Source organism: Ranitomeya imitator, chromosome 4 (genome assembly GCF_032444005.1).
Source record: "Ranitomeya imitator isolate aRanImi1 chromosome 4, aRanImi1.pri, whole genome shotgun sequence".
Lineage (NCBI taxonomy): Eukaryota > Metazoa > Chordata > Amphibia > Anura > Dendrobatidae > Ranitomeya > Ranitomeya imitator.
This window is the reverse complement of record NC_091285.1, coordinates 424838623-424859184: the sequence shown is the minus strand read 5'-3', so window position 1 is coordinate 424859184 and position 20562 is coordinate 424838623. Positions and strand designations below refer to the sequence as shown.

General features: G+C 42.0%; 1 protein-coding gene across 1 annotated transcript in view; it reads right to left on the bottom strand.

Annotated features, from left to right (window-relative positions):
* LOC138674540 (protein tyrosine phosphatase domain-containing protein 1-like) overlaps positions 1-20562 on the bottom strand; it is a 139582-nt gene that overhangs the window by 96787 nt on the left and 22233 nt on the right. Inside the window, exon 3 of the mRNA XM_069762362.1 lies at positions 14473-14591. Within this exon, the coding sequence (XP_069618463.1) occupies positions 14473-14591 (119 nt within the window). The remainder of the gene's footprint in view (positions 1-14472; positions 14592-20562) is intronic.

Sequence of the window (20562 nt, the reverse complement as noted above, 5' to 3'; positions counted from 1 at the left end):
GCTAGTGGACGGGTACACGAAGGGGCCAAAACAGTCCAACGCGTTTCGAAGGATGTGTTCCTACTTCGTCAGGGCTATGGTTCCCCTGGGTAACCCGTCCTTATATGTCACTGGCCACCTATTGCTTCCGCTGTATATTTGAGTGACAAGTGTAGCAGATCATGTAATTAGTTAAATGACTTGGGCTCATATTGATGTTTATGCTGAGCACTTTTTAGAAGCAGATATGTAAAGCATGAGTTGCGTGAATGCAAGGCATGTTGCTTGTATCAAAGATTTGCCCATATTGCAATGAAATCAATTACTCTATCTGCCATATATATTAATAAATATAGATTATACTTGAGATTGGAGTGAAGAAGAATGATTTAGCTAAGAAATATAAGTTTCAATAAATCTAAAAACAATATTTTATTATCAATGTATGCTAATGTATATATATATATATATATATATATCTATATATATATATATATATATAGTGCCTAAAAATCAGGTAAACTGTACCTGAATAAGTATCAAAAAAGCGAATATATTTAATTAATGGGGGCAGATGTTTTTAGCCAGGGGGGGTCCTATAACCATGGTCCCTCTCCAGGCTTTTAATATCTGTCCTCAGTCACTGGCTTTCCCACTCTGGCGGAGAAAATTGCGCGGGAGCCCACGCCAATTTTTTCCACGATTTAACCCTTTATTTTAATAGCTAGAGCCACCAAATTTAACATTACTAAAGAGAAATATGTAATAAAAGAAGGGATATGAGATGGTTTACTGTATGTAAACCATGTCTCATATCATGTCGGGTTTGAGAAGGAGATAGGAAAAGCCGGCAATTGAATTACCGGCTTTTCTGCTATCTAGCGCTGTATGATATTAATATATATATATATATGTGTCTCACTGACATATATACAGTGGGGCAAAAAAGTATTTAGTCAGTCAGCAATAGTGCAAGTTCCACCACTTAAAAAGATGAGAGGCGTCTGTAATTTACATCATAGGTAGACCTCAACTATGGGAGACAAACTGAGAAAAAAAAATCCAGAAAATCACATTGTCTGTTTTTTTATAATTTTTTTTGCATATTATGGTGGAAAATAAGTATTTGGTCAGAAACAAACAATCAAGATTTCTGGCTCTCACAGACCTGTAACTTCTTCTTTAAGAGTCTCCTCTTTCCTCCACTCATTACCTGTAGTAATGGCACCTGTTTAAACTTGTTATCAGTATATAAAGACACCTGTGCACACCCTCAAACAGTCTGACTCCAAACTCCACTATGGTGAAGACCAAAGAGCTGTCAAAGGACACCAGAAACAAAATTGTAGCCCTGCACCAGGCTGGGAAGACTGAATCTGCAATAGCCAACCAGCTTGGAGTGAAGAATTCAACAATGGCAGCAATAATTAGAAAATGGAAGACATACAAGACCACTGATAATCTCCCTCGATCTGGGGCTCCACGCAAAATCCCACCCCGTGGGGTCAGAATGATCACAAGAACGGTGAGCAAAAATCCCAGAACCACGCGGGGGGACCTAGTGAATGAACTGCAGAGAGCTGGGACCAATGTAACAAGGCCTACCATAAGTAACACACTACGCCACCATGGACTCAGATCCTGCAGTGCCAGACGTGTCCCACTGCTTAAGCCAGTACATGTCCGGGCCCGTTTGAAGTTTGCTAGAGAGCATTTGGATGATCCAGAGGAGTTTTGGGAGAACGTCCTATGGTCTGATGAAACCAAACTGGAACTGTTTGGTAGAAACACAACTTGTCGTGTTTGGAGGAAAAAGAATACTGAGTTGCATCCATCAAACACCATACCTACTGTAAAGCATGGTGGTGGAAACATCATGCTTTGGGGCTGTTTCTCTGCAAAGGGGCCAGGACGACTGATCTGGTTACATGAAAGAATGAATGGGGCCATGTATCGTGAGATTTTGAGTGCAAACCTCCTTCCATCAGCAAGGGCATTGAAGATGAAACGTGGCTGGGTCTTTCAACATGACAATGATCCAAAGCACACCGCCAGGGCAACGAAGGAGTGGCTTCGTAAGAAGCATTTCAAGGTCCTGGAGTGGCCTAGCCAGTCTCCAGATCTCAACCCTATAGAAAACCTTTGGAGGGAGTTGAAAGTCCGTGTTGCCAAGCGAAAAGCCAAAAACATCACTGCTCTAGAGGAGAGCTGCATGGAGGAATGGGCCAACATACCAACAACAGTGTGTGGCAACCTTGTGAAGACGTACAGAAAACGTTTGACCTCTGTCATTGCCAACAAAGGATATATTACAAAGTATTGAGATGAAATTTTGTTTCTGACCAAATACTTATTTTCCACCATAATATGCAAATAAAATGTTAAAAAAACAGACAATGTGATTTTCTGGATTTTTTTTTCTCAGTTTGTCTCCCATAGTTGAGGTCTACCTATGATGTAAATTGAAGACACAAAAGAGAATGGTAAAACCAAAAACACTCAGTTTGAAAAAATGTTTGCAGTAATCCGCAAGTGCTAGTAAAAGATGTAAATAACAGGGTATTTGGTTGATACGTTTTTTGCAAAAAATGTATACTAAGCTGCTCTACCAATCTTCACGGTATACCCATATCAGAGCAGTCCTAACTAATGTATGCAATCCCTATCTGATGTATTTAAAAACCTGATCATCTGTATATTACCTGTGTGAACAGGGTTCAGAGAGGAAAAATCCATGTGTGCATACAGGGCAGAACAGCTTTTGTGCAGCTAGCCCAAGAGGAGTGGTGGAACTCCCCAGTCTTGTAGACACAAGAGAACAATCATGGAAACAGGAACACATGGGCTACTTGCACAGTGAACAAGTCTGTAAGAACATGTTCACACACCACCAAGAAACCTGAAGACACAAAAGAGAATGGTAAAACCAAAAACACTCAGTTTGAAAAAATGTTTGCAGTAATCCGCAAGTGCTAGTAAAAGATGTAAATAACAGGGTATTTGGTTGATACGTTTTTTGCAAAAAATGTATACTAAGCTGCTCTACCAATCTTCACGGTATACCCATATCAGAGCAGTCCTAACTAATGTATGCAATCCCTATCTGATGTATTTAAAAACCTGATCATCTGTATATTACCTGTGTGAACAGGGTTCAGAGAGGAAAAATCCATGTGTGCATACAGGGCAGAACAGCTTTTGTGCAGCTAGCCCAAGAGGAGTGGTGGAACTCCCCAGTCTTGTAGACACAAGAGAACAATCATGGAAACAGGAACACATGGGCTACTTGCACAGTGAACAAGTCTGTAAGAACATGTTCACACACCACCAAGAAACCTGAAGACACAAAAGAGAATGGTAAAACCAAAAACACTCAGTTTGAAAAAATGTTTGCAGTAATCCGCAAGTGCTAGTAAAAGATGTAAATAACAGGGTATTTGGTTGATACGTTTTTTGCAAAAAATGTATACTAAGCTGCTCTACCAATCTTCACGGTATACCCATATCAGAGCAGTCCTAACTAATGTATGCAATCCCTATCTGATGTATTTAAAAACCTGATCATCTGTATATTACCTGTGTGAACAGGGTTCAGAGAGGAAAAATCCATGTGTGCATACAGGGCAGAACAGCTTTTGTGCAGCTAGCCCAAGAGGAGTGGTGGAACTCCCCAGTCTTGTAGACACAAGAGAACAATCATGGAAACAGGAACACATGGGCTACTTGCACAGTGAACAAGTCTGTAAGAACATGTTCACACACCACCAAGAAACCTGAAGACACAAAAGAGAATGGTAAAACCAAAAACACTCAGTTTGAAAAAATGTTTGCAGTAATCCGCAAGTGCTAGTAAAAGATGTAAATAACAGGGTATTTGGTTGATACGTTTTTTGCAAAAAATGTATACTAAGCTGCTCTACCAATCTTCACGGTATACCCATATCAGAGCAGTCCTAACTAATGTATGCAATCCCTATCTGATGTATTTAAAAACCTGATCATCTGTATATTACCTGTGTGAACAGGGTTCAGAGAGGAAAAATCCATGTGTGCATACAGGGCAGAACAGCTTTTGTGCAGCTAGCCCAAGAGGAGTGGTGGAACTCCCCAGTCTTGTAGACACAAGAGAACAATCATGGAAACAGGAACACATGGGCTACTTGCACAGTGAACAAGTCTGTAAGAACATGTTCACACACCACCAAGAAACCTGAAGACACAAAAGAGAATGGTAAAACCAAAAACACTCAGTTTGAAAAAATGTTTGCAGTAATCCGCAAGTGCTAGTAAAAGATGTAAATAACAGGGTATTTGGTTGATACGTTTTTTGCAAAAAATGTATACTAAGCTGCTCTACCAATCTTCACGGTATACCCATATCAGAGCAGTCCTAACTAATGTATGCAATCCCTATCTGATGTATTTAAAAACCTGATCATCTGTATATTACCTGTGTGAACAGGGTTCAGAGAGGAAAAATCCATGTGTGCATACAGGGCAGAACAGCTTTTGTGCAGCTAGCCCAAGAGGAGTGGTGGAACTCCCCAGTCTTGTAGACACAAGAGAACAATCATGGAAACAGGAACACATGGGCTACTTGCACAGTGAACAAGTCTGTAAGAACATGTTCACACACCACCAAGAAACCTGAAGACACAAAAGAGAATGGTAAAACCAAAAACACTCAGTTTGAAAAAATGTTTGCAGTAATCCGCAAGTGCTAGTAAAAGATGTAAATAACAGGGTATTTGGTTGATACGTTTTTTGCAAAAAATGTATACTAAGCTGCTCTACCAATCTTCACGGTATACCCATATCAGAGCAGTCCTAACTAATGTATGCAATCCCTATCTGATGTATTTAAAAACCTGATCATCTGTATATTACCTGTGTGAACAGGGTTCAGAGAGGAAAAATCCATGTGTGCATACAGGGCAGAACAGCTTTTGTGCAGCTAGCCCAAGAGGAGTGGTGGAACTCCCCAGTCTTGTAGACACAAGAGAACAATCATGGAAACAGGAACACATGGGCTACTTGCACAGTGAACAAGTCTGTAAGAACATGTTCACACACCACCAAGAAACCTGAAGACACAAAAGAGAATGGTAAAACCAAAAACACTCAGTTTGAAAAAATGTTTGCAGTAATCCGCAAGTGCTAGTAAAAGATGTAAATAACAGGGTATTTGGTTGATACGTTTTTTGCAAAAAATGTATACTAAGCTGCTCTACCAATCTTCACGGTATACCCATATCAGAGCAGTCCTAACTAATGTATGCAATCCCTATCTGATGTATTTAAAAACCTGATCATCTGTATATTACCTGTGTGAACAGGGTTCAGAGAGGAAAAATCCATGTGTGCATACAGGGCAGAACAGCTTTTGTGCAGCTAGCCCAAGAGGAGTGGTGGAACTCCCCAGTCTTGTAGACACAAGAGAACAATCATGGAAACAGGAACACATGGGCTACTTGCACAGTGAACAAGTCTGTAAGAACATGTTCACACACCACCAAGAAACCTGAAGACACAAAAGAGAATGGTAAAACCAAAAACACTCAGTTTGAAAAAATGTTTGCAGTAATCCGCAAGTGCTAGTAAAAGATGTAAATAACAGGGTATTTGGTTGATACGTTTTTTGCAAAAAATGTATACTAAGCTGCTCTACCAATCTTCACGGTATACCCATATCAGAGCAGTCCTAACTAATGTATGCAATCCCTATCTGATGTATTTAAAAACCTGATCATCTGTATATTACCTGTGTGAACAGGGTTCAGAGAGGAAAAATCCATGTGTGCATACAGGGCAGAACAGCTTTTGTGCAGCTAGCCCAAGAGGAGTGGTGGAACTCCCCAGTCTTGTAGACACAAGAGAACAATCATGGAAACAGGAACACATGGGCTACTTGCACAGTGAACAAGTCTGTAAGAACATGTTCACACACCACCAAGAAACCTGAAGACACAAAAGAGAATGGTAAAACCAAAAACACTCAGTTTGAAAAAATGTTTGCAGTAATCCGCAAGTGCTAGTAAAAGATGTAAATAACAGGGTATTTGGTTGATACGTTTTTTGCAAAAAATGTATACTAAGCTGCTCTACCAATCTTCACGGTATACCCATATCAGAGCAGTCCTAACTAATGTATGCAATCCCTATCTGATGTATTTAAAAACCTGATCATCTGTATATTACCTGTGTGAACAGGGTTCAGAGAGGAAAAATCCATGTGTGCATACAGGGCAGAACAGCTTTTGTGCAGCTAGCCCAAGAGGAGTGGTGGAACTCCCCAGTCTTGTAGACACAAGAGAACAATCATGGAAACAGGAACACATGGGCTACTTGCACAGTGAACAAGTCTGTAAGAACATGTTCACACACCACCAAGAAACCTGAAGACACAAAAGAGAATGGTAAAACCAAAAACACTCAGTTTGAAAAAATGTTTGCAGTAATCCGCAAGTGCTAGTAAAAGATGTAAATAACAGGGTATTTGGTTGATACGTTTTTTGCAAAAAATGTATACTAAGCTGCTCTACCAATCTTCACGGTATACCCATATCAGAGCAGTCCTAACTAATGTATGCAATCCCTATCTGATGTATTTAAAAACCTGATCATCTGTATATTAACTGTGTGAACAGGGTTCAGAGAGGAAAAATCCATGTGTGCATACAGGGCAGAACAGCTTTTGTGCAGCTAGCCCAAGAGGAGTGGTGGAACTCCCCAGTCTTGTAGACACAAGAGAACAATCATGGAAACAGGAACACATGGGCTACTTGCACAGTGAACAAGTCTGTAAGAACATGTTCACACACCACCAAGAAACCTGAAGACACAAAAGAGAATGGTAAAACCAAAAACACTCAGTTTGAAAAAATGTTTGCAGTAATCCGCAAGTGCTAGTAAAAGATGTAAATAACAGGGTATTTGGTTGATACGTTTTTTGCAAAAAATGTATACTAAGCTGCTCTACCAATCTTCACGGTATACCCATATCAGAGCAGTCCTAACTAATGTATGCAATCCCTATCTGATGTATTTAAAAACCTGATCATCTGTATATTACCTGTGTGAACAGGGTTCAGAGAGGAAAAATCCATGTGTGCATACAGGGCAGAACAGCTTTTGTGCAGCTAGCCCAAGAGGAGTGGTGGAACTCCCCAGTCTTGTAGACACAAGAGAACAATCATGGAAACAGGAACACATGGGCTACTTGCACAGTGAACAAGTCTGTAAGAACATGTTCACACACCACCAAGAAACCTGAAGACACAAAAGAGAATGGTAAAACCAAAAACACTCAGTTTGAAAAAATGTTTGCAGTAATCCGCAAGTGCTAGTAAAAGATGTAAATAACAGGGTATTTGGTTGATACGTTTTTTGCAAAAAATGTATACTAAGCTGCTCTACCAATCTTCACGGTATACCCATATCAGAGCAGTCCTAACTAATGTATGCAATCCCTATCTGATGTATTTAAAAACCTGATCATCTGTATATTACCTGTGTGAACAGGGTTCAGAGAGGAAAAATCCATGTGTGCATACAGGGCAGAACAGCTTTTGTGCAGCTAGCCCAAGAGGAGTGGTGGAACTCCCCAGTCTTGTAGACACAAGAGAACAATCATGGAAACAGGAACACATGGGCTACTTGCACAGTGAACAAGTCTGTAAGAACATGTTCACACACCACCAAGAAACCTGAAGACACAAAAGAGAATGGTAAAACCAAAAACACTCAGTTTGAAAAAATGTTTGCAGTAATCCGCAAGTGCTAGTAAAAGATGTAAATAACAGGGTATTTGGTTGATACGTTTTTTGCAAAAAATGTATACTAAGCTGCTCTACCAATCTTCACGGTATACCCATATCAGAGCAGTCCTAACTAATGTATGCAATCCCTATCTGATGTATTTAAAAACCTGATCATCTGTATATTACCTGTGTGAACAGGGTTCAGAGAGGAAAAATCCATGTGTGCATACAGGGCAGAACAGCTTTTGTGCAGCTAGCCCAAGAGGAGTGGTGGAACTCCCCAGTCTTGTAGACACAAGAGAACAATCATGGAAACAGGAACACATGGGCTACTTGCACAGTGAACAAGTCTGTAAGAACATGTTCACACACCACCAAGAAACCTGAAGACACAAAAGAGAATGGTAAAACCAAAAACACTCAGTTTGAAAAAATGTTTGCAGTAATCCGCAAGTGCTAGTAAAAGATGTAAATAACAGGGTATTTGGTTGATACGTTTTTTGCAAAAAATGTATACTAAGCTGCTCTACCAATCTTCACGGTATACCCATACCAGAGCAGTCCTAACTAATGTATGCAATCCCTATCTGATGTATTTAAAAACCTGATCATCTGTATATTACCTGTGTGAACAGGGTTCAGAGAGGAAAAATCCATGTGTGCATACAGGGCAGAACAGCTTTTGTGCAGCTAGCCCAAGAGGAGTGGTGGAACTCCCCAGTCTTGTAGACACAAGAGAACAATCATGGAAACAGGAACACATGGGCTACTTGCACAGTGAACAAGTCTGTAAGAACATGTTCACACACCACCAAGAAACCTGAAGACACAAAAGAGAATGGTAAAACCAAAAACACTCAGTTTGAAAAAATGTTTGCAGTAATCCGCAAGTGCTAGTAAAAGATGTAAATAACAGGGTATTTGGTTGATACGTTTTTTGCAAAAAATGTATACTAAGCTGCTCTACCAATCTTCACGGTATACCCATATCAGAGCAGTCCTAACTAATGTATGCAATCCCTATCTGATGTATTTAAAAACCTGATCATCTGTATATTACCTGTGTGAACAGCGTTCAGAGAGGAAAAATCCATGTGTGCATACAGGGCAGAACAGCTTTTGTGCAGCTAGCCCAAGAGGAGTGGTGGAACTCCCCAGTCTTGTAGACACAAGAGAACAATCATGGAAACAGGAACACATGGGCTACTTGCACAGTGAACAAGTCTGTAAGAACATGTTCACACACCACCAAGAAACCTGAAGACACAAAAGAGAATGGTAAAACCAAAAACACTCAGTTTGAAAAAATGTTTGCAGTAATCCGCAAGTGCTAGTAAAAGATGTAAATAACAGGGTATTTGGTTGATACGTTTTTTGCAAAAAATGTATACTAAGCTGCTCTACCAATCTTCACGGTATACCCATATCAGAGCAGTCCTAACTAATGTATGCAATCCCTATCTGATGTATTTAAAAACCTGATCATCTGTATATTACCTGTGTGAACAGGGTTCAGAGAGGAAAAATCCATGTGTGCATACAGGGCAGAACAGCTTTTCTTGGTGGTGTGTGAACATGTTCTTACAGACTTGTTCACTGTGCAAGTAGCCCATGTGTTCCTGTTCCTATGATGTAAATTACAGACGCCTCTCATCTTTTTAAGTGGTGGAACTTGCACTATTGCTGACTGACTAAATACTTTTTTGCCCCACTGTATATATATGACAGTATATATGTTTTTACGATTATTTGAGCCCATGGATCCATTGTATATCCGTATTGCAAGCCTGCGAGAAAATCTCGCAGTACGGATGCCATACGGATTACATACGGAGGATGCCATGCGCAAAATACGCTGACACACCCTGCCTACGGATGACATACGGATCACTATTTTGGGAACTTTTCTGCGTATTACGGCTGTAAATAACGGACAGTTTTTACATACACTGAGTGTGATGCTGGCCTAATATTCACATGCTTCAAGGGAGATTCTTCTTTTCCCCGGTGTGACGCATGCGGCGCTCTCTCATTCTTTGACGGCTGGAGGAGCGGCCGCATAGGAACACAGTCTCACTGACGGTCCATGCCGACTTGCGTTCCAGGGCCGCAAATCCATGCGTCTCAAGCAGGGGTGACCTAAGTAGCGCATGCGCACTGATACCGGAACTGGCTATGATACGGTTTTCCTTGATGCACGGCACCTCAGACACATGACTGACACACCTCTACAATAGCCATCTCTGATTGGTCATACACACTATTTAACACACTCCCACCTCTCCCCAACACATGCCTCCTGACATAGAAAGCGAAACTTGCGTTGGTGAAGCGGGGGACGCCATACACAGACTCCTTATTTATGTAAGTGCTTTGATTTACTTTACTATAGCCAGATTTCTGTAGGGGAACAGTATAACCCACAAACAGTACAGGGTATCTTAGGCTGTATCATGCCTTTTTCAGTAAGCACATATAGGATTATCATCTATGTAGAGGCTTCTCCTGCTTGGAATGCAGTTACCTTGTATGTTATAATGGTTTTAATTATATTTACATAAATGTTGTTTTTACTAGCACCTTATACTATAGTTTCTTGTTGTGGTTAATATAACATATTCAGTTTTCTGGTGCCCTGTTACATCTCATGGGTCTTGCTGTGTAACTAAATATTACCTGTAATAGATTGGTCAGTCATAATATACTGAATAGCCATGTGGGCTCTAGCAGCCATATTGTGCAAAGTTAGAAACTATATAACCAAGAAAAAATGGAGTAAGAATGTGTTAGTGTCGAGTTCCCGCCTCTGCACAGGGGGAATCTCGAACCATCTCAGCTGCGGTCTACCATTTTTCTCCAGCCGCAGTGGAGCCTGCTCAGCAGAGACGTCGGTCTCAGCGTCTGACTCAGGCTGATACTGGGTGACTGGTTACTACTGCTCTTCCAGGCTCTGCCTTTGTAGCCAGCGCTGATCAGCAGCGAACAGATCTTTCTGGGTCTAAGTCCTGCTTTTCCCATACTGGGCATGCCCACGGGACGATCTCCCATTGGAGGTCAGGGGTCACATGCGCAGGTCCTGAAGTGGTTCCTGTTGGACCACTAGGAAGGTCCTTGAGTGCTAAAACTATAAAAGGTTTGCATGGCCGCACGGCCATGCGCTAGTATCAAACCTATGTTATGAGCTCAGCGCCAGTGTGGTCATGGTTGTATGTGGTTAGTGTTTGGCTGAAATAAGCCCCTAGAATACCGGCACCTCCGATGAGGAGTTTTGTGCATGTGGTTAGGGTTTGGCTGAAATAAGCCCCTAGAATACCGACACCTCCGGGGAGGAGTTTTGTGTATGTGGATTCAGGGCTGGCATATAGCCATTAGAATTCCACTGGAGAGGAGTTGCTTGTGTGCTACTCTGACTACATGACCACTGTTGGCTCTATTAGGTAGCTGTGATCTCCTGTGATGTTAACAGTGTAAGGCGTTCTCTTTTCTTAGTGAATCTGTGAAGTAACAGGGTTCGCTTATACTGCCATATAGTACCACCTACTACTAGCAGCAGGTTTCTCTCCTGCACGATGGACCCCGGGTTGCAAACGCACCTACTGTCTCATATATATATATATATATATATATATATATATATATACCGTATATACTCGAGTATAAGCCGACCCGAGTATAAGCCGACCCCCCTAATTTTGCCACAAAAAACTGGGAAAACTTATTGACTCGAGTATAAGCCTAGGGTAGAAAATGCAGCAGCTACCGGTGAATTTCAAAAATAAAAATAGATGCTCCATACCGTTCATTATTGCCCCATAGATGCTCCATATACAACTGTGCTATATAGAATGCTCTGCACCATTCATTATTGCCCCATAGATGCTCCTTATAAAGCTGTGCCATATAGAATGCTCTGCACCGTTGATTATGGCCCCATAGATGCCCCTTATAAAGCTGTGCCATATATGCTCTGCACCTTTGATTATGGCCCCATAGATGCTCCTTATAATGCTGTGCCATATATGCTCTGCACCTTTGATTATGGCCCCATAAATGCTCCTTATAATGCTGTGCCATATATGCTCTGCACCTTTGATTATGGCCCCATAAATGCCCCTTATAATGCTGTGCCATATATGCTCTGCACCTTTGATTATGGCCCCATAAATGCTCCTTATAATGCTGTGCCATATATGCTCTGCACCTTTGATTATGGCCCCATAAATGCCCCTTATAATGCTGTGCCATATATGCTCTGCACCTTTGATTATGGCCCCATAAATGCTCCTTATAATGCTGTGCCATATATGCTCTGCACCTTTGATTATGGCCCCATAGGTGCTCCTTATAATGCTGTGCCATATATGCTCTGCACCTTTGATTATGGCCCCATAAATGCTCCTTATAATGCTGTGCCATATATGCTCTGCACCTTTGATTATGGCCCCATAAATGCCCCTTATAATGCTGTGCCATATATGCTCTGCACCTTTGATTATGGCCCCATAAATGCTCCTTATAATGCTGTGCCATATATGCTCTGCACCTTTGATTATGGCCCCATAAATGCCCCTTATAATGCTGTGCCATATATGCTCTGCACCTTTGATTATGGCCCCATAGATGCCCCTTATAATGCTGTGCCATATATGCTCTGCACCTTTGATTATGGCCCCATAGGTGCTCCGTATAATGCTGTGCCATATAGAATGCGGCTGCAATAAAAAAAAAAAATCACATACTCACCTCTCTTCTCAGGACACCGGCGCTTTCAATAATTACCTGCTCCTCTGCGGCTCCATCTCCAGCACTGACGCTCAGCAGAGGGCGCGCACTGACTACGTCACCGCGCCCTCTAACCTGAGCGTCACTGCTAGAGGACGCTGCAGACGGAGCCGCACCGGAGCGAGGAGCAGGTAATTATAGCGCTGCGCTCCCCTTACCTGCTGCGGCGCAGTCCCTGGCTTCTCCGGCGCTGCAGCTTCTTCCTGTAATTGAGCGGTCACATGGCACCGATCATTTACAGCAATGAATATGCGGCTCCTCCCCTATGGGAGGTGGAGCCGCATATTCATTTCTGTAATGAGCGGTGCCATGTGACCGCTCAGTACAGGAAGAATCTGCAGCGCCGGAGAAGCCAGGGACTGCAGGGACCGCGCCGCAGCAGGTAAGTATGACTACACAGCCCCCGCTCCCCCTCCCCTGCCGACACCCGGGTATATGACTCGAGTATAAGCCGAGAGGGGGACTTTCAGCCCAAAAAAATGGGCTGAAAATCTCGGCTTATACTCGAGTATATACGGTATATATATATTCGGTACGTTCCGCCAACCCTAACAGAATGTCCCAAACAACATATTTAGAAATATATAATGCAAAATTTATTTATTGACAATACACATAAAAAATGTTCAAATATACATGCTGAATACAACGCATAAAAACCAGGAGATAAAACAGAGGTAACATGACGGTACGCCGGGTAAGGGGAGGGGAACCGAAATCATCCCCAAAATGCAATCATCAAGTATACAGACTAATAAATAATCCCAGAGGCCTCCAAAGGTAATAGCCCCCAGCTGCTGCTGGGGGAGGTGGTGTTACCCCCCTGATAACCTAATGGGTAAGCATACATCATTGAAAGTACTTTGGAGTTTATTGGGCTAAACCATGTTTATGTATTGTGACATTTGCCTTTGGAGGCCTGTGGGATTATTTATTAGTCTGTATACTGGTTTCTATACATTGTTTAGAGCACGTACATTTGAACATTTTTTTATGTGTATTGTCATTAAGTAAATTTTGCATTACATTGCTAAATACCGGTATGTTGATTGGGACATTCTTGCTCCATTTTTTCTTGGTTACACACTTTTGGAGTTGTCTGCTTGATCTGACACCCTTGGGGTGTTTTGAGGGAGCCCTTTATGCGTGCTCCTGGCCCCAGTGTATGCTGGTGCTTTATGATTGTGTTAACAAAGTTAGAAACCAACTAATTCTAAGATGTACTTCTGAAAGTCATAGACAGATTGGAGACACAAGATGAGATCATAGCCATTAGCAGGTATAGTGGACATACACACGAGTTAAATGGATCAGAAAAAGGGTAACATAAGGTAATAAGTGCATTTGTTGTAGTAAAATTGGAAAATAGACTTGTGATGTAATTAACTAAGAGGGACATGGAGGTTTACGAGTTCTAATGGAGTTTGGCATAAAGAGCCTGAAAGTCATTACATTTAACCTTTTTTATGCTTCGTCCTTGAAAATATGTACAATGTTATCATGTATACGCCCTTTTTGTCGCAATGTGCTGTCTTTCTCTGTATCATGTATAAAAAGTCCCTGTTACTGTTGTTCGGGGCCATTACATCGCCATTCTGCCGCCATGCCATACCATGGCCAGACTAAGGCTAGACCATCGCCAGATGTCCCAGCGTCACTTGTCTCTCTGGACCACAGTTTGTGTCTGCATGCTTTGTCTCACTGACTATTCCATGTGCTGTTCTGCTGCGAATCTCCAAATAGACTTCAGTCTCTGCTTGATAAGAGGATTGTCTACATATGTTTCCCATCTCTTCCAGTTCTCAGTAAAGACTTTCTTACAATACCAAACACTAGTATCCAAAATCTAAATGTATTAAATATGTAATGGCTTGAGTTTACTTTCAAAATATACAGAATAATATTTGAAGACTAAAATCTTAACAGCCTATGCACACATATATGCACTCACTGCCAGAGTCCATAAAATCTTGAGGTCTGTATGAAAAGCCACTCTGAGGATCAAGAGAATATCCACAGTGTCCATGTTCCCAAGGAAGCTGGGCATTGATCAAGGATCGTATGCCATACCTATAATAAGCATAAAAAGATTTTTATAATGCACTGGTACCATAAGTTATAATACTATTCCTTCCATTACAAACATTGAAAGTTAAAGGTGTTGTCCCATCTTCATTCTTTAAGAGCACACCACTCCTTGGCCTCTTAACTTCCAGCTTGCTGAGGTACAGAAGCTCCTCATTTATTGACAGTTCAGACTGTTGGTTTGGCCTAAACAGCATTCTCTCCAATGCTGCCATTTGAGGCAGTCTTGCCTCTGCAGTATTGAGAAGCGCGGTGGAAATGAGGCTAGCTGGAAGCTAGCTGTGTGGTTTAGTTATTCCACCAATACTCATACTGCAGATAAGAGGCTATGTAGGGCTCATGCTGTATGTAGGGAGGCTATGTGAGGCTCATGAAGTATATAAGAGGCTATGTAGAGTCATGCTGTATATAGAAGGGTATGTGGGGCTCATACTATACCATAAGAGGCTATGTGGGACTCATGGTGTATATAAGAGACTATGTGGGGCTCATGCTGTATATAAGGGTCTATGTGGGGCTCAAGCTGTATATAGGAGGCTATGTGGTGCTCATGTTGCACATAGGCTATTTGGGGGCTCATGCTATATGTAAGAGGCAATTTGGGGGTTCATGTAGTATATAAGAGGCTATGTGGTGCTCATGCTGTGTATAGGAGGCTATGTGGGGCTCATGCTGTATATAAGAGGCTATGAGCACTTCATCACATTCAAACAGTCCCTCACTACTTTCAAAACCACGCTCGCCACAGCAAAACAAACCTACTTCTCATCTCTCATATCCTCCCTGTCTCACAACCCCAAACAGTTATTCAACACCTTCAATTCTCTACACCGCCCCCCAGCACCTCCTCCCTCCCCACTCATCTCAGCTGAAGACTTTGCCTCATTTTTCAAGCAGAAGATTGAGAATATCAGAGACAGTTTTAGTAAACAACCCCCAGAACCCTTCCTCCCAACTACCAGCCCTCCACCTCCAAAACCAACTTCTCCACCATTACAGAAGACGGACTCTCCACTCTACTCTCAAGATCGCATCTCACCACCTGTGCACTTGTCCAGATCCCTTCCCACTTCATCCCAAACCTCACCACAGTCTTCATCCCAACCCTAACCCATCTCTTCAACCTATCACTAACAACTGGCATTTTCCCCTCAAGCTTTAAACATGCCTCAATCACACCAATCCTCAAAAAGTCCTCTCTTGACCCATCCTCTGTATCTAGCTATCGCCTTATATCACTTCTCCCCTTTGTCTCAAAACTACTGGAACAACATGTCCATCTTGAACTGTCCTCCCATCTATCTTCCTGCTCCTTCTTCGACTGCTTTCAATCAGGCTTCCGGTCACACCACTCCACTGAAACTGCCCTAACTAAGGTCACCAATGACCTATTAACCGCCAAGAGCAAGCGACACTACTCTATCCTCCTCCTCCTGTGCCTTTGACACAGTGGACCATTCCCTGCTGCTGCAGACCCTCTCATCCCTTGGCATCACAAACTTGGCCCTATCCTGGATCTCGTCATACCTAACTGACGGACATTCAGCGTCTCCCACTCACACACCCCCTGCTCTTCTCCATTTACACCTTTGGCCTAGGACAGCTCATAGAATCTCACGGCTTTCAGTATTATCTCTATGCTGACGACACACAGATCTACATCTCTGGACCAGATATCACCTCCCTACTAACCAGAATCCCTCAATGTCTGTCTGCTATTTCATCCTTCTTCTCCACTAGATTTCTAAAACTTAACATGGACAAAACAGAATTCATCATCTTTCCCCCATCTCACACGACCTCCCCAATGAACCTATCTATTACAGTAAACGGCTGGCCACTCTCCCCAGTCCCACAAGCCCGCTGTCTTGGGGTAATCCTTGACACTGATCTCTCCTTCAAACCACATATCCAAACCCTTTCCACTTCCTGCCGCCTCCAACTCAAAAATATTTCACGGATCCGTACATTCCTAAACCAAGAATCTGCAAAAACCCTAGTCCATGCCCTCATCATCTCCCGCCTTGACTACTGTAACCCCCTGCTCTGTGGCCTCCCCTCTAACACACTTGCACCCCTCCAATCTATTCTAAACTCTGCTGCCCGACTAATCCACCTGTCCCCCTGCTATTCCCCGGCCTCTCCCCTCTGTCAATCCCTTCACTGGCTCCCCATCACCCAGAGTCTTCAGTACAAAAGCCTAACCATGACATACAAAGCCATCCACCAACTGTCTCCTCCATACATCTGTGACCTCGTCTCCCGGTACTCTCCTGCACACAACCTCCGATCCTCACAAGATCTCCTTCTCTACTCCCCTCTTATCTCCTCTTCCCACAATCGCATACAAGATTTCTCTCATGCATCCCCCTACTCTGGAACTCTCTACCAGAACATATCAGACTCTCGAAACCTTCAAAAAGAACCTGAAGACCTACCTCTTCCGACAAGCCTACAACCTGCAGTAACCACCGACTGATCAAACCGCTGCATGACCAGCTCTACCCTCACCTACTGTATCCTCACCCATCCCTTGTAGATTGTGAGCCCTCGCGGGCAGGGTCCTCTCTCCTCCTGTACCAGTTGTGACTTGTATTGTTCAAGATTATTGTATTTGTTTTATTATGTATACCCTCTTCACATGTAAAGCGCCATGGAATAAATGGCGCTATAATAATAAATAATAATAATAATAATGTGGGGCTCATGCTGTATAGAAGAGGCTATGTGGGACTCATGCTATACATAGGCTATTTGGGGGCTCATGCTATATATAAGAGGCAACGTGGGGGATCATGTTGTATATAAGAGGCTATGTGGTGTTCATGCTGTATATAGGAGGCTATGTGGGGCTCATACTGTATCTAAAAGGCTATATGGGACTCATACCATACATAGGATGCTATATGGGGCTCTTGATGTGTATAAGAAGCTCATGATGTACATAGGAGGCTGTGTGGGGGCTCATGCTCTATATAAAAGGCTATGTTGGGCTCATGCTGTATATGGGAGACTGTGGAGGATCATGCTATATATAAGAGTCCATGTGTGGCTCTTATGGTATATGGACTATGTGTGGGCTCTTATGGTATATAAAGGGTCTATGTGTGGGCTTATACCATATATAGGGAGACTGGGTGCGGGCTAATATGGTATATATAGGGGAAGCCAGCATACTTAATTCTACTCAATATTAAGTGAAACAATTAATATAATATAAAATAATTAGGGTTTATATTATATTACTTTAATGATAATAACTATGTTAATATTAGTATTTCAGAGAATTAATTTCAGCCTATTAGTTTGACCCTTCAGTACAGTCACAATCTCTCATGTTGCACTCCGGGAAAATGAATTGCCCTCCTCTGCTCTGGAATACGGTAATTCTTTAGAAATGAGCACTGTTCATTTGTCAGCTTAATAAGTGGAAAATCAGACACATAATTTTCATTATCAACTAGTTCATAATCTAGACGCAAAATACATCAAGATAGACTGCACGTAGGTTGATAATGATATCTCTATCTCCTGTAACCATCCGGCCATCTCTAGGATTTAACTTTACTTTGCGCAAGCAGTCTACTTGAATGCGAACTGTTGTAGCCAATAGATGGGCTGCTGTCTCCCCCTAAAAATATTTTTATTTTAAAAAGGATCTTTTATGTTCCTCCTCTTCTTACAAGTGATTCTACAATTGTGTTTGGGCTCCCAACCATTGATTTGTAGATTTTTTCGGATGGGGATTCAATACATGACTTCTCTTTATTCAACAGGTTTCTCTGAAAAGTCTCTGTAAGTTCCCTTAAGTAGAGGATCTGAAGATGTGTGTGATACTAGTCACTACTCATGGACAAGTTCCGAGGCTGGATAGTGAAGAGGTCTGGGGTGAGATACCAAGAGGGCTCATCTTAAACAAAGAGATAAGGCAAAGGCGTAGTCAAGTCACAGTCCGAGGTCAGAATTCCAGGAAGGTAGCGGATCAAGACAAAAGGGAAAGGCAAACAGACGGTCAAAAACAAGGTCCAAGGTTGGGCAACAAAGATCAAATGCAGGAACACAGAGAGCAGAATAAGAGCACACCATTTGAGCTAAGCTACAACTGGAAGAGATCAGAGGCAGGCAGCCAGCTAAATGGCCTGGGAATCATTCTGAACAGAAGACCCCTGTAGCAAACCCAGCACGCCCCTCACCCTGATTGAATGACTAGACTCACCATACTGACAGCTCAGCATGCCCAAGCCTCAGATTGGATGGCTGAGCTGTCAATCACGATACCGACGACTCAGCACACCCCTAACCCAGATTGGACGTCTAAGCTGCCAATCACCACACTGATTAGAGGAATCGTAAGTCTGAAAATACCAACAGAGCTCAGTGACTAACCATCTCATTTATTATGTATAGGCATATGCAGTCTACTTTCATTGGTATCCAATCAATGGAGATTGGTATCCTGGTATTGTAACCGCTTTTTTGTGCCTCAGTGGAAATGTCCAGGAGAAACGGCTGCCATTTATCATACGGTTACCAATTTCTCCAGCCTTCCTCAAAATTACATCTATGTCCTTGTAATGAAGGATCCTCATGAGAATTGGTTTAACGTCAGCCATTAAGAGATGGGAAAGACAATCTTTGCCAAGTTCTCTCTGGGACCATTGTTCAAAAATGTCAGTGGGGTTTCATCCCTCCGACAGTTCTGAGACATTAACCAATCTAAGATTATATATCTATACTCTGTATCCAAGGTCATCGGATTTCTGAATAGTTCAGAGACATCAATAAGTCGTTTCATGTCTTTCTTACCGGGAGGTAAATGATCTTTTATCTCTCCAAATCTCTCCTCCACCACCCCCATGCACTCAAAAACTATCATTAGATCTTGTCTAAGCATTAAAGTTTCAAGGTACCCATATGAGTGCTTAAAGACTCTCGTCTCCACAAGATAAATTGACATGCTACTGTCTGGAAAGACACGCCGCATGTCCATATCTGCAGGTGAGCTGTGGGCATCTGTGCATGCATAGTGGACATTTCTTGAAATCCCATCCACTCTGCTGTAACATGTGGACACTGCAGGTTGGACGCTGCGGAAGTACGCAGCGTCCAACCTGTAGCGTTTACTGCCCGTGTGCACCTACCCTTACCCCTTCCTCATATGAACAATTTCCATTTTTTTTCCCTCCCTTTTCCCCCAAGAGCCATAACTTTTTTATTTTTCCATCCAAGTACCATGAAACTGCAAAAAAACTCTGCAATTCTGACATAGTATTTTTGGGAATTGTTTTTACCTCATATATTGTGTAGTAAAAACGACCTGGCAATATGATTCTACTCAGCGGCATGATTATGCTGAAACCAAACTTGTCAAGTTTTTAAAATTATTTTGGTGGTGAAAAAAATTGGAAATTTGGAAAAAGAAAACTTTTTAGATTGTGCGAGGGCTTATTTTTTGTGTGGCGAGACAGTTATTATTGATACAATTTTAAGGTATATATGACTTGAACACCTCTTTAAGAATTTTTATGTGGTGTTGAGGTGAGCAAAAAAAAAGTAATTTTGGCATTTTTAATTTTTTCTGTTTATAGTGTTTTATAATAGGGTTGATCAGTTTTATATTTTGATAAATCCTAGACACGGTGATACCACATATGTGTATTATTTTTCAATATCTATTTTTTATTTAAGTAAAGGGGATGACTCAAACGTTGGTTTTATTTTTTTCATATTTTTTTTTAACTTTTTACTGCATTCATTATTTATTTAGGGGACTTGAATCTGTGATTGTCTGATTGCTTATGTTATATACAGAAATACCTGAATATTGCTGTATATACAAAAATGCGCTTAGTAACCCGATGTTTACCCTGGTTACCGGAATCGTTGGTCGCTGGAGAGCTGTCTGTGTGACAGCTCTCCAGCGACCAAACAGCGACGCTGCAGCGATCCGGATCGT